Source organism: Drosophila takahashii, chromosome 2R (assembly GCF_030179915.1).
Source record: "Drosophila takahashii strain IR98-3 E-12201 chromosome 2R, DtakHiC1v2, whole genome shotgun sequence".
NCBI lineage: Eukaryota > Metazoa > Arthropoda > Insecta > Diptera > Drosophilidae > Drosophila > Drosophila takahashii.
In genome coordinates, this window is record NC_091679.1 from 24,853,192 (window position 1) to 24,867,075 (window position 13,884).

Here is a 13,884-nt window from a genome sequence, read left to right on the forward strand (position 1 = left end):
CGACACTCGAGATTGGTAATCGTCTCATTGGTCTCCTTGAACACAAACTCCTTTATCGAAAGATCCATGCAGAAGCCATACCGCAGTCCTCCTTCCACAATGCAGCCTGAATTAATGTTAACCGTGAAAATATCAATTCCAATGCTACGATATGGAATACTAAACTCACTCTGAAAGGGAATTTCACCATACGATTCAAAAATGGCCATCATGTTGTAATGGCAAGAGATAATTGGAATTAAACATAATGATATAATTAATTCGAGCTTCATGTCTCTGGCTTTTGTTTCTAAAAAAATATACTACGTTGAGAAATTCATATATTGCTAGAATAGGCTGTGTGTCACGCCTATTTCTTCGAAACTAATTAATTACCTTCGAATATAGTGTATAAAATTTTTTACTCTAACTTTTTAATACTTTTAATAAATTAACTACAATACATGGAGCTTTATAACTAAATCTAAAAAATCATATATCTCAAACATTTTTAAATCACCTTCCTACTTACCTAAATTTCTGCGAAAAGGTCAATCGGATGTGGCCAAACTAATTAGGGATAAACGAGGGTAGGTCGTCCTGCCACTTTCGACCAAGAGTGATTTGCTCGTGTCAATCTGTGAGATGGGAGCCCTTTAAGTCGAGCCAACACTTTGCTTTATTTGGACAAACCGTAGCGTAACAAAGGCGACATTGAAACAACACCCACCCACCGAACCGCCCAACCACCTGAAGGGGTGTCTGAAAGGGGTGGAACATGCATTAAACAAACAGCTGAGCCTTTTGTGTTGACTCATTAACGCACAAGTCGAGGGCTGGGGCGAAAGTAAGAGACAGAAATGAAACATCAGGCTGAAGCTTCTCGCCTTCCTCTCAGTGTAATAAATACCCCAAAGTCACAAATAGCGAGAAGCAATAAAAACAATGCAAGGGACGAGTAGAGATGACAGTGAAATGTATATCCCTGGACACGTGGATTTATATTTTTGATACAAATTACAATTGGGAACCTTAATAAGGTAGTCTTCACAAAGTGAATATCATATTAAATATAAAAAAATAAAACGCATATTTTAGTTTTAAATTAATCTAAATAAAAATAGTTTCAAATAATTTACATTTGGATTGATTTATTTATTAAGAACTATTTTATAATGCTTTTAAGCCATTGAATTAGTTTTCAATATCAGTAATATTTACTTGGATAGTCCTGGCTTTGCTTTCGATGAATTGTCAACCGTCTGAACTTTCATCTCTAGGCCAAACAAAGTGCCACCCCCTGGCCACGTCTGGCAGGCGACACGACACTCGACTTGGCTTGAACGGCATGGGCTATGGGATACGGGATACGGGGGACAGACCCGGAGCTGGAAGACCCGGATCCGTAGTCGGGAGGGAGCTGGCTTGTTGTGGAGTAACAATTTTCATTTTCAACGCCGAGCGAAGGGCGCAAAAAACGCATAAAATTTTACGAGCGCAGCAAAGCGGGAGGGAAGATAGGGGAAGGCCAGGGGAAAGCACGAGGAAAACCCGAGGAAAACCCGGGGAATGGGACAAGGGCAAACTGACTCCCTTGTGGGGTTACGACTCCCTCGGCAAAAGTTTAGCTTTCGTGTTGGCCATAAAATGCCTGACAGGGCTTAGGAATGCAGTTGATTTGGAATGGAATGGAATGGAGTTTGGCGAGAGCCTTATGCCTCAATGGAGTCGGAATCAGCAGTCCATTGGGGGACTTTGCGGCTGATGCCTCAGTTTTTGGCGAACGGATTGAGAGGCGGAATTGTGCTCAGGTGATGTGCCCCATCGCTTATTGAGTCGCTTTGCGTTAAGTTTCGGAATCTCCGTTTTTATGGCCATAACGGTTAAGCGGCATTAGCTCCGACTCCTCTTGTTTTGGGCCAAAACGAGATTGCAGCATTGTGAGAATTAGCGGTAAATGAGCAAGGTTACTGGGCTGAGACATGGCCAATCTGAATGGGGGGAGGGTATAGCAGAGATAGAGGTGGAAAAACAGAAGGAAAACTGAAGACAAACTTTTCTTTTCCACGGGGCATTTAAGTTCAATGAGGTGGGCGGGGGATAAACATATAAAGCAGGTAATGGAACGTTGGGTATCTGCAAACTGTGAAATGGCAAATGGAGGGATTTTTGGGGTGGGGAAGGGAATCTCTAGCATAAGTAGAGACAATTCCCGACTAAATACTATTTAAAAAACGCAGAAGGAAAGTCAAGGTCATTCACTTTTGTATTTGTATGGGATTGGCGCATATTTCTTTAGGAAAACAAAAAGGGTTTTTTCAATAAATATTAGAAATTCTTTTAAAATAACCTTATTGAATGGAATTTTAACTTTTTACCCTGTTAAGTATTAACACATTTCTTTATAATATTACGTTCAATAAAGTCTAATAGTTTATATTCAGAAATTAAAATCAAGAATAAATCTAATGAATTTTATGAGTACTAACTAACGGCCTTCGACTTCGTTTTAAACTTATTTAATAAAATACCGTAGCTTATGATAGAATAATATCTGTATTAAAAATGAATGAGGTTATGAATGGGCTATGTCCTCAGTGCCTTATTCATATTATTTGATTAACTCCAAATCCTTTTTCACAGTCTAACGCCCCAATGTATTTGGCTCCGGCATTTAACGGGCTTTTGCCCTTTAGCCCTGAGCAAATATGCTGAGGAGAGAGTGGAAAACTTTAACTACACACCCACCAGACAGACGGAAAGTCGGAGAAAGTCTAGCAGAAGGGCAAACAAAAGTAGCGCTATGTCAACACATTCCCACAGGCAGCCAGCAAAGTCCTTGTGCGGAGCTATCTACCCGTTGTGCCCCGAAAGGAGCAGCCATCCTTACAAAGGGACAATGCAACTGAAGTGTTCAGCCAAAAAAAGCGAAGACCAAGCACACATGTGCTCAAAGAAATGCCAAGTGCCTGTACTGCTCAATGGGCCAAGGGGAGATTTTAATAAGTAGCCTTAACTTACAGTCGTAATTCCCCCTTTTTTTTAAGAAGACGACTTTTTCCAACTATTTTTACCCTGCTGTGCGAAAAGTTTCCATGTACGTTCGCCACCGCATACAAATTATTTTGGCCAAAACTTCTAGACCGACTGAAAAGTATTTTAAGAACTTTCAAAGCCCCACTCCATTAGGCGGCGATTGTCTTGTGTGAGCTGAGCAAGCTGCTGGATAAATTAAGACGCAACCAAGGCCACAAATCATTGAATTGAACCGCAGTGCGACAGGATTTCTGGGGGATAGAATTGCCGAAATGGCACCCGCGGGCTCAGCTGCCTTTTCCATCCAATCCGCCATCGATTGGCCCCTAAAGGCGACACATGTGGCAGGCATCCTCCGAAGTCCCTATCTCAACTTTCTTACTGTTCCTCTCCCTTTTTCAATATTTTTGGTAATACAATTTCTGGGAATTCTCTTTCTGCGGTTGCTGCCGCTCGTCCTGAATTTTAATAAACTGGTAAAGGGAGCAATGGGAGTGACTCGATAGGAGCCAAAGGGTTGTCACAACCCGCACGAACTTTGCTCCGAAAAAGTTGTCGCTTAGCAAATTTTATCAATAATAAAAATGCGGCACCCCGGTCCACAGTTTTCCTTATTTTTTCAGCTTCGAATTCCTGCAAAGTTATCTTGTCAAGCATTTTTATAGTCCGCTCCCATCTTGCTCTGCTTTTCGTATTTACTTGGCAATTACTTCGAGTCCGGATTTAATTGAATGCAAAGTAGAAACTGCAACCAAAAACATTTCACTTCTGCAGAGGAGGAACGAACGAACATGTGCACTGTGCGAAATTATGTACGTGAAGTACAAGCTTAGGTTTAGCTTAAACGACAACATTTAAAATTTAATTTAAAATAATTCACTAAATGGATCTGTGATCAAAACCTATTTATTAATTTAAAATATTGGCTTTTTTCAGATTGACCGTATGGTAAATAAAGTTCAACCTGAAAAAATAAATAAATAAAGAATTTAGTGATTAAAGGCTTTTTTTATTTATTTTACTTAACAAAACCAAATGAAATGAAATATTTTTAATTTATATAAAGATGATAATAAACACATTCACATATGTTATAAGTTATACCTTGCTTATAGCTTAGTTTGGTTAAATATTTATTTATTGTTTTAAAAAAATATCAATTAAAGCGATGTATAAAACCGTTTTATTCGGTTTATTATTTATTATTTATACTAATCTATTCTATAATTTAAGAATACAAATTTAAATCTTAACTTTTTCTTATTGTTGAGAACGTATTCCTTGCTTTCTAATATTTTTTTCAGCATATTTGTCGAGACGCTCTTGGGGGCGAGTGCTACACCAAACCACAAGGGAGGCAGAAATGTAAGGAAGGAGATGAAACTGGGATCGGGAGCAGCCTTCACTCATGCAACAAAAACAGAACGCTGCATCTGAGATGGCAACTGAGGGGCAGCCAAGGAGTAGGGATTGCGTGTGGTTGGGTGTTGGCTTCCACTTCCACGTCTGTCTGTCGCCCATTTTCAAGTTGCATAATTTTGTTTTCCTTTCACAGCGAGCTAGCTCATTTCTCGCGTCCTCCGCAGCCAAACATACAGCTCATACAGCCCATCCAACCACCCACACCCACTCCCCATTGGGTGTGCACATTCTTGGCTGCATTCATACTTTTTCACACCCTTTAGGATTATTTCGTGCATGGCATCTCCGGGCTGGCAACTCGAGAGGCTGTGCTCCCAGCTTCCAGGAGGAAACTCCTGGCCAGGAGCTGCTCCTGTTGCCATTTGCCCTGAATGGAACTCGTTTCTGTTCTCATTTCGCCCATTCAGCGTGCTGTGCACCTGCTTTTTTTAAAGCAATTTAAATTAACAGCAGCGATGACGACCAAGTCCCGCCGGAGGAGCGAATGTGAGTGAATGCGACTCCGTGTGTGTTTGTTTATGCCCCACGGCCTCCAGGGGGTGGGAGTTTGGGGGATGTGTGCGTTCCCGACATGCAATTGGAATGCAATTTGTTATGGGAAGTTAAGTCTCCACTTGTCAGTTAAGTTTACGCTTGGCTGTTTGCCCGTTGTCGTCGTCCTCGCAGGTTGCCATGCATTTATGGCCCCGGATCATGGCACTTGGCCTCCTGCTCCTTCTGCTCCGCCTGCTCCTTCTACTACTCCTGTATCCCTCCATGTCTGCGCCTGTCCTTGTTGGGCAGTTAAAAAATAATTAAACTCTTTAAATATTTAAATTAATTTGTGCTGTGCCATGCAGTTGTGCACGAGGAAAATAAACCGAAATTCCGCACTTAATTGGCATGGACAGTGCTGCTGCTGCTGACGGGGCGAATGAGTGATTTTTGGCATTGGGTACGGGGTATTCCAGAGATTCTCCTGCAGAAACGGATTCCTACTAATCTCTCACTTGAAGTCTGGCCCTAGGAAAAGTACAGAGTAAAACAAGAGTTAAAATTTGTGTATTAAAATATACTATTATTTACACCAATTAGTAATAAAAATTATACAAAAATGTCATTAGAATATTTGGAAAATAAAATTTACCTTTAGTTTTAATAATTAAATAGAATTGTCATTGTTATTCAACAATAATTAATTTTTTACAGCCTTGAATATTTTTTGTAATATTTTTCGCAGTTTCTATTCAATGTATTGTCATTTAATTTTAACTTTGCTACTTAATCAGATCATTACTTTTAACGCTAACCAGTCAAAATATTTAAATTTGTATTTATTTAATGGTATGAACTGTTAGTTTTACAGTTTGACAATGCTTTCTTATCAATAAGCTCTTGAAATTGGCTTTGCTCAAAAAGTTTCGATCTTTTAACAAAAATCATGAAATTCAGTATACAATGAATTCCCCAAAGAGAATCAAAAAGCTCCCGTGAAAATCCACAAAGCACTCGAAAAAGCTAAACGCATCGATTTACACCAGCCAATCAGTTTTGTAGTGCTAAACCTGCTGAGTGGCGATATCTCCCCACTTACAATTGATAAGCAGTGGTTTCGATAATGCCTGGTATAAATTGTGGTGCCGGTCAGCAGTGAAACTCAGTTCTAATTAGACTATCAGCTCGCAAGTGCTACAACCTACCCCAACCTATTCATCATGGCTTGCCTTGAAATCTGCCTGGCCCTCTTGGGCTTTGCTCTGCTCATCTACAAGTGGTCCATTGGCACCTTCAAGACCTTTGAGACCCGCAACCTGCCCTACGAAAAGCCCTGGCCATTCTTCGGCAATGTGGCCGCCTCGGCTCTCCAAAGAATCTCATCACAAAAGCAGCTCACCGAATTCTATCTGCGCACGCGTCATCAGTAAGTATTTTTGTAATATTATAAAGTCTTATAGACGTTACAATGTCATACTCTCCCCATAGCAAAGTGGTGGGCTTCTTCAATCTCCGCAAGCCGATGGTGCAGATAAACGATCCCGAGCTGATCAAGAAGATCTGTGTCAAGGACTTTGACTACTTCCCCAACCACCAACTCATGATCACCACCAATGAACGTTTGCTCAACGACATGATCAATGTGATGAAGGATCAGCGATGGAAGCGCATGAGGAACACCCTTTCTCCAGTCTTCACATCAGCCAAGATGCGCAATATGTTCACCCTGATGAACGACAGTTTCGCGGAATGCATGCAGCACCTGAACAAACTATCCGACAATCCCTCCTCCGGCAAAGGCTTCGAGGTGGACATGAAGATACTGTTCAACAAGCTCTCCAGCGATGTAATCGCCACCACCGCCTTTGGTCTGAAGGTGAACTCATTCGAGAACCCTGAAAACGAGTTCTATTCGGTGGGTCAGTCGCTGATCTTCTCCACAGCAGCGCAGTTCTTCAGGTTTACGCTTTCTGCTTTGATGCCCAAAGTTTTCACAGTAAGTAACCTCTTAAACACTTTGAAACCCCATTTAATTGTGGTATTTCTGTAGTTCTTCAATATGGAAGTTTTTGATGGCAAGAAAGTGGATTACTTTGTGAGCCTGGTGCTGGAGGCCATGAAGTTGCGCGAGCAACAGGGCATCACCCGTCCCGATATGATCCAATTGATGATCGAGGCCAAGAAGGAGGCCCAGGATAATTGGACGGATGACGAGATTGTGGCCCAGTGTTTCGTCTTCTTCTTCGCCGCCTTCGACAACAATTCTAACCTGATTAGCATTGCGACCTACGAGCTGCTAAAGAATCCCGAAATCCAGGAACGTTTGCACCAGGAGGTCAGGGAAACGCAGGAGTCTCTGAATGGTGGTTCGCTAACCTACGATATTGTACAAAAGATGACCTACATGGACATGGTTATTTCGGAGACTCTCAGGAAGTGGACTCTTTCTCCCTCCATAGATCGTGTTTGCTCGAAGCCTTACACCCTCACAGATGGGGACGGCAACAAGCTGTTTGACTTCAGAAAGGGGGATTTGGTTACCATTCCCATAGCTGGTGTTCACGGGGACGATCGTTACTTCCCCGAACCCAGAAAATTTGACCCAGAGCGTTTTAGCGAGGAACGAAAGAGTGAAATACTACCATTTACCTATATGCCCTTTGGGGCTGGACCTCGCAGCTGCCTAGGTGAGTACATTTAATACTCAAATTGTTAAAGCGATCTATAAGTATTTACCCCTTTCAGCCAGCCGTTATGCCCACATGCTGGCAAAGGGCATGCTATATCACCTGATACTTAACTTTAAGATAGAGGCTTCTCCCGGGACCATCAAGGATTTGTGGGAGGAGGCTCGCAGCTTCAGCCTGACACCAAGATCTGGATTCTATATGCAATTGGTGCCACGCCAATAGATGATAATGTAACCCATAAGACTGGATGTGTGATAAGAAACACCATATGAAACTGGAACGTGTGACTACGCCGCCCGAATATGACAAACGAATATCAGTATTATTTTGTTATACTTGTACGGTATACTTGAAATAAAATATGAGATAAGAAATTAGGATGTTTTAAAATTACATAAGCTATTCTTAGCAGTTAAATCGGGAGAGATGTTTCTTATCTATTTAGAATTCATAATCTTACTGTTATTTACTTCTTGGTAGTGCTTCTTATTATCTATTCCATAATGAACCAATTTATTTTCGATTTTTAAAATAATTCAAACTAACAGTTTACTTACCATATTATATCATGGTTACCAAAAGAATTCTCTTTTAGATTTTGTAACGAATATTGGTAAATGATTTCTTAAACTATAATATCTGAAATTTATTATGCTATTCATATCAGTATAAAAAAAAACTTACTGACCAATTTCGATTTTTTTTTTACTGTATAAAAACTATGAAAACAAGGGCCGGCTAACAAACTAAGTAAACACCACCAGAATCATCCAAACGCAGAGCACGCAACTTTTGACTACTGGCGCCAGTTTTGGGCGCCCCGCCCACTCCCCGGCAGTTGAGACTTTATAGCCGTTTACTTTGACATATCGCAGCTGAGCTGAGCTGACTTAACCGAGCAGCCCGGCCAGCTAATGGAGCTGAAGGCTTACCGACTCTGGCTCTGGTACTGAAAGTACTAAAAACTGTAGCTATTCGGCGATGTGGGTGGAGCGCCTGGCATTATGCTACACATAAGCGGGCTCGAAATGGACTCGGAAAATCAGACGATTTACATGCAGGCAAAATGTTGATTAGAAAATTAATTAAGGCCTTTACGATGGCACCGAGCAACCGGGCTCTGAGCCCAGTTGCCGGCTGGAAAACTTTCGCTTCGGCGAATTTACGACATTTTTATGACGGCCTGCCATGCGAGAGGAGGTTTTGGGGTTTGCTGGGTGGGTTGGATCGTAAAAAAAGTGCGTAAAAACTTTCTGTCAGCGGCAGGAGTTTCTTTTCCAGCTCCAGCTGATAAAGCAGCCTGCTGTCAGGACATTCACTGTTCCACGAGCTTCCTATTTTCCCGGGCGCTTATGCAGATGGGCTCCAGCCATAAAGTTACTGGTGAATTTCGTCCCAATAAATAAATTGTGCGCCGAATGTGTGAAGCCTTTCAGGCGCTTTCAGCCAGCTCCTTGTGGGCTTCAACACGCCCACAATTTATTTTTGAGGTTTGGGAGGTGAACGAACCCGTGCAGGCAAACAAATCAGTTACTAAAATCGTAGAGGGATATTTTATTTTGTTTTAAATAATAATAAAATAAATACCAAAAAAGAAATATTTCTATTTTTAGATGGGCCAATTACAATGTGTAGTTTAAAAACATTTGATGTTAATAAAATATTATTAATATTAAACAATTTCAAAACATGAAATATTTATAATTTGAAGCTCTAGTTACTATCTAATTATGATAATCTTAATTTAATAAATATATCTACATAACGGAAGTACATTGACTTTTTCTCAGTGCCAAGCTGGCCTAAGCTTCGAAGCTTGATTGGTGCCATCAAGGATCTACCCAGTTATATAGTAGATCCCTGCCAGCGAACCCACGAGCAACCCCCGTTGAATGCAACAAACATCGGGGGGAGGATTTCTCGGCTTGGGCCACTGCACAATGGCAGAGGACTTGACGAAATCATTACTTCGCCCCGACATTTATTGATGCCATAAAGTTGAAGATTTATGCGTTGTGGCAGTCGCACAACAGAGCCAAAAAGCACCCACCCAGGAGCATTGCACCCGAATGGCTGGAGAACCGAGAAAGGGGAAGGGGCAAAACCACCCGGCCAGGACATTGATACCCAGTTCCAGTTCCCCCTGACCGGGAATAACGTCCTGGCTACGTGGGCATGTCAAATGCTTCGTATTTTGGCATATTGCAGCACAGTGGGACGCGGACGCGGTGGAATAACCCATTTGTCCTGGGGAATCGGATCGGAAGGGACACCCTCTCCTTATCTGCCCCATGCACGCACCCACACACAACAGCGTGTTAATTTATTTAAATTGACTACGTGCAAAGTTTACTTGCGTCTTGGTCCTGGCCACGCCCCCCGTCCTCCCGCCCCCGGAGGGAGATTTGTGGGGGAACTGTCTCACTGTTTGCACAAATTTCACATTTTACTGCGCTCCGTCGACGTTTTTGTCTTCAAATGCAAACCAATTCTGCAGACTGCGAACAGGAATATGTGGCTGAGATTCATGGCGTGACTATAGCCGACAATTTTGATGAGCTACAGGGGCTAATAATAATGGTTTTGGGTAACACAAAATGTTTTTTTTATAAGTTAAGATTATGTAAATATTACATCTGTCCTTAGAAGGCCTCAAAATAAGAAATCATTAAAAACTTTACATGTAGTTTTATATATTTTAACTCAGGTTATGGTTTACAAGGTGATACATTTAAATATAAGTAATACTTTCTTGCTTGCGGCAGTTTATATACTACAAATTCAATAGATATCTAGTATTGACATTACATTCAATTAGTGCAAATAATTTATTTTCCTATAACCTCTAGAAAGAAAAATTATGTCTCAAAGCAAAGCGAAAATAATTTAAGAATATTTCTTGCATTTACTTTTACATCTGTTTAGTATGACATCACAACATTTATAAGTGAAGATATTGTCCCTGCTTTAGTTAAATACCTCTAAAGGCAATTCGTTATTTATTGTTTCATAAATTATTATTTAAATAATAGGATACTTTAGTTTTCTTAACAAAATAATTAATATCAGGCTGTAAACACTTTTCCCCAGTCGCTATGACAAATCATTAGCCTCGCTCATTTTTCCGTAGGGCATTTGGCAAACGCTCGCGCATAAAAACTCATTTGAAAGAGTACCTCGCCTGCTCGACTCCCTGCTCGACTGGACGACAACGAAGTGCAGCAAAGACAACAGCCAAGGGTGCTCCTCCACTGCTCCCCATCGTACTCCTCCTCCAGTTCCGGGGGAGGCGCGTTCAAGTGCACATTGGCTGCAGGCTGGAATGCACGGGCACAGCTGCTCCTTCAACAATTCGCGTGTCAACAATAAGCGCAATAACTTAAGCTTCATTCAATGCGGTGAGCTGCAGCCCGCGGCAGGTGATGAATGCTTCCCTTCGCGGAGGCGACCAGCCAGCTAATTAACTGGCAAATGGATTTCATCTGGCAAATACTGGCCACTTGTGCTCCGCTTTTCCACTTGTAAAACACAATCTCAACAGTTTGCATTCACATTCTCCTGGTTAACTTAAATCGTCGCGCATGCAGGGTTTTGACTTTTTGTGCACATCTCTCAACAGCTTTAACAATTGTCTTCAGGTTTTGAAAAAAGAATAGATTAATCTGAATGCAAAACATAATGAGCTTACAAAAACGTGTATAGTGGTGTATAATAGGTGAATCACAAATATTTTGATCTACAACTCGGGCAAAAAACTAAAAGAATTATTTATATGTACATATCAAAGCAACTAATATAAAATTACATGCTAAACTAAACAATAAATTTTAATGCACACAGTTGAACGTGTTCAGTTGACTAGAAAGAACAGTCGCTGCTCCCTAACTTGGCTGCCACTATTTCAGGGGATTGTTCTTTAGATAGTTGGCCAGCAGGACCAGGGCAAACGATGTGGTCAGGAACAAACTACCGGGAATAGAACGCCGCACGGGTAAATTGGGATCAAGTTCTCGTTGAGCAAATAGCTCGACATCGGCCTCGTATGTCTCGAAGTTGTTCCAGTGCAGGCATCTCTTCACCGCATAATCCCAGCGTCTATAGAGCAGCTCTCGACCTGAAAAAGGGAGGATTAACTATAAATATGCTGTATAGTTTAACGCAGAAGTAGTTTAGAAGAGTGCAAACATTTACATCATAAATTGACTTAGATTTGGTAATTACAAAACTGTATCCCACTTACGATTCTTTGTGGTTGTGGGCGAAAAGACATCCGTGGGCGGGGCGTACATTTTCATGGCGTACTTGAGGGACACCACTTTCATCGTCACGCCCGCGGCTATCATGACGCCCAAACCGGCAGGTGAAGTAGTCTGCGGCCGCTCCAGCATGTAGCCAATTATGTCCGCGATGAACTGCACCAGATGCGAGTTTTCGGCGTAATCGCCGCCAAACGTCAGCACTGGCTGCATGCAGGAGCGGTCCCAGTTGGGCGTATCGCGCTTGAACGCCTCCAGCACCTCGAAGATCTGGAAACCGGTGGCTTCGTACGCCGCCTGGGTGATGTTTTCCGCAGTGGTCTGGCTCGTGAGTCCCAGGATAATGCCCCTGGCATCGTGACGCCAGTACGGAGCATACATTCCATGAAAGGCCGGCACGAACGTGATCTCCGACCTCTTGGCCGCCAGTCCACACTCGGCATTCAGCATGGATGACGAGCAGGAGGACGAGATCATTGAGTTCTCGCCGATGAATGTGTTGAGGGACTCCACCACGTTATCGTTGGAATTAATTTCGGTGCAGATTAGTTTGTCCCTTAGCCAGGTCACCGTGGATCCCGCATTCGAGATGGCTCCCTCGAGCGTGTAGTTGGTGGCCTCCTTCTCGCCCAGCTTGTGCGCAATGCCCGTGATCAGTCCATTTGCCGAGTCCAATCTCTCCCTGGCCGTGTTGAGCAGCACGAAGCAGCTGTCGTCCAGGGTGCACACATTCTGGCCCGCCTTCACGCAGAGCTGGCCCAGCAAACTGGCCGGCTGCTCGCCCATCATGCCCGCTATGGGAATGCCCAGCAGAGGACCCTCCAGCACGTAGCCGAATATCTCGGAATTGGAACGTATGCGCGGCAGTATATTCATGGGCAGTCGGAAGAACTGGCAGAGCTTGGGGTCCCACTGCTGGGTGGACAGGTTCATGAGGGAGGTGTAGTGGGCGTTGGTAAGGTCCGTGGAGTGCACGCCCGTCTCCACGCCGCCGGTGAGGTTCCACAGCAGCCAGGAGTCCAGGGTGCCGAACAGAACCTTGTCCTCATCCATGGCAGTGGCTACGGAAGGAACGTGATCCATCAGCCAGCGGATCTTCAGAGCACTAAAGCAGCTGCTCAGGGGCAGGCCACTGCGGTATCGCACGTAGTCCACATTGTGCCGGACATTGTGGAGCAGGCTCTTGAGGATCGGCGTGCTGCGGCAATCGGACCAGCCGATGGCATTGTGCAGCGGCTGACCCGTCTGCTTGTTCCACAGCACCGAGGTGCCGCGCTGATTTACGATGCCCATGGCGATGATATCGTGCGGATTGATCTCCAGTATCACCAGGTTCTTGTACGCCGTCTGCAAAAGTAGCCTGATTAGTTGCCGCATGATGATATAACCCTGCGATTGCCCACCTCAATGCACTCCTGCGTGTTCTTCCAGATCTCGGCCGGATCGTACTCCATCCAGCCCGCCTGGTGGACAATCTGGCGCAGCTTGAGCTCGTGGTAGGCCAGAACCTCGGCATTTTTGGTTGAGTAAATCTATGGAAATAGATTCTGAGTCAGCGGCCGTTTTCGGCTTTTGGACCTTCTCACCAGAAAGCGGCAGTGGGTGCTGCTCACGCAGGCGACGCCGATGAGTGCTCCGAATCTCCCGTAGCGCCCGTTGGACATCATTGGCCTGCCCGGTGGCCGCGGACACGTGCTGTTTCGGTGTTTGAGCGCGCTAGCCGAGGAAAATGACCAAGCCGTGTTTTGTTGTTGTCGCTTTTGGAACGCCAATATTGTCAAGTGTGCAGTGTGACCCTGGGCGTTAGGGCATAAAATACAGTCTGAGGAGCGGTCAAGGTAGCGTCGGACAGTTAGTTTTCACATCTAGCAAAAAATATGTTCAAGTTGATGTTATAAAATTAAAAAAGTAATTTAATTTTTGGGTTTACTAGTCGTATTTTAATAAGAAAGCGGGTTTTATATATATATATATATTTTTTTTTAAAAATATTCCTGAATTTAAAATTAAAAGAACTGATTTTATTT

General features: G+C 43.2%; 2 protein-coding genes across 2 annotated transcripts; one reads left to right on the plus strand and one right to left on the minus strand.

Annotated features, from left to right (window-relative positions):
• The first annotated feature begins 5,980 nt into the window (after positions 1-5,980).
• On the plus strand, positions 5,981-7,955 carry LOC108066809 (cytochrome P450 9b2-like). The gene is made up of 4 exons (XM_070213922.1): positions 5,981-6,337; positions 6,400-6,907; positions 6,962-7,598; positions 7,657-7,955. Exons 1-4 carry the CDS (start codon positions 6,132-6,134, stop codon positions 7,821-7,823), a joined length of 1,518 nt encoding a protein of 505 aa, XP_070070023.1. The 5' UTR covers positions 5,981-6,131; the 3' UTR covers positions 7,824-7,955.
• Positions 7,956-11,292: 3,337 nt separating this feature from the next.
• On the minus strand, positions 11,293-13,663 carry LOC108066844 (glycerol kinase 3). The gene is made up of 4 exons (XM_017155534.3): positions 13,444-13,663; positions 13,261-13,389; positions 11,842-13,204; positions 11,293-11,715 (listed from the first exon to the last, which is right to left on the minus strand). The coding sequence occupies exons 1-4, from the start codon at positions 13,522-13,524 to the stop codon at positions 11,498-11,500; spliced, it is 1,791 nt and encodes a 596-aa protein (XP_017011023.3). The 5' UTR covers positions 13,525-13,663; the 3' UTR covers positions 11,293-11,497.
• Between the last annotated feature and the right edge of the window lie 221 nt (positions 13,664-13,884).